This window comes from Heterostelium album, assembly GCF_000004825.1.
Source record: "Heterostelium album PN500 unplaced genomic scaffold PPL_scaffold1, whole genome shotgun sequence".
NCBI classification, from domain to species: domain Eukaryota; phylum Evosea; class Eumycetozoa; order Acytosteliales; family Acytosteliaceae; genus Heterostelium; species Heterostelium album.
In genome coordinates, this window is record NW_008805063.1 from 1 (window position 1) to 756 (window position 756).

The window sequence follows — 756 nt, forward strand, 5'->3', positions numbered from 1 at the left end:
CTTACCCTTACCCTTACCCTTACCCTTACCCTTACCCTTACCCTTACCCTTACCCTTACCCTTACCCTTACCCTTACCCTTACCCTTACCCTTACCCTTACCCTTACCCTTACCCTTACCCTTACCCTTACCCTTACCCTTACCCTTACCCTTACCCTTACCCTTACCCTTACCCTTACCCTTACCCCTAACCCGGGGCTCTGCCCTGTGGCAACCCGGGGCTCTGCCCTGTGGCAACCCGGGGCTCTGCCCTGTGGCAACCCGGGGCTCTGCCCTGTGGCAACCCGGGGCTCTGCCCTGTGGCAACCCGGGGCTCTGCCCTGTGGCAACCCGGGGCTCTGCCCTGTGGCAACCCGGGGCTCTGCCCTGTGGCAACCCGGGGCTCTGCCCTGTGGCAACCCGGGGCTCTGCCCTGTGGCAACCCGGGGCTCTGCCCTGTGGCAACCCGGGGCTCTGCCCTGTGGCAACCCGGGGCTCTGCCCTGTGGCAACCCGGGGCTCTGCCCTGTGGCAACCCGGGGCTCTGCCCTGTGGCAACCCGCATATTAATCATCAGGTAAACCTGACGATTAATATGCGGGTTGCAGAAAAATTGAAGAGCAATAATCTATATTTTATTTCTGTAAATGAAATTTTGAATATTTGATTGAAAGTACCTTACAATATTTTTTAGTTTTGCATTTTGTCCTAACATTTTTGTAAAGGTTAACCTTTACGATTAAGATGGGAGTTGCTTTAAAGTGGTATAAAAGGTGAT

The 756-nt window shown here is 54.8% G+C and overlaps 1 protein-coding gene across 1 annotated transcript; it reads right to left on the reverse strand.

Annotated features, from left to right (window-relative positions):
* Positions 1-7: 7 nt before the first annotated feature.
* Positions 8-693, reverse strand: PPL_00070 (RNase P protein subunit, RNase MRP protein subunit; the record flags this gene model as incomplete). The annotated part of the gene is made up of 3 exons (XM_020571114.1): positions 8-12; positions 36-561; positions 661-693. The coding sequence occupies 3 exons, from the start codon at positions 691-693 to the stop codon at positions 8-10; spliced, it is 564 nt and encodes a 187-aa protein (XP_020438961.1).
* Positions 694-756: the final 63 nt, after the last annotated feature.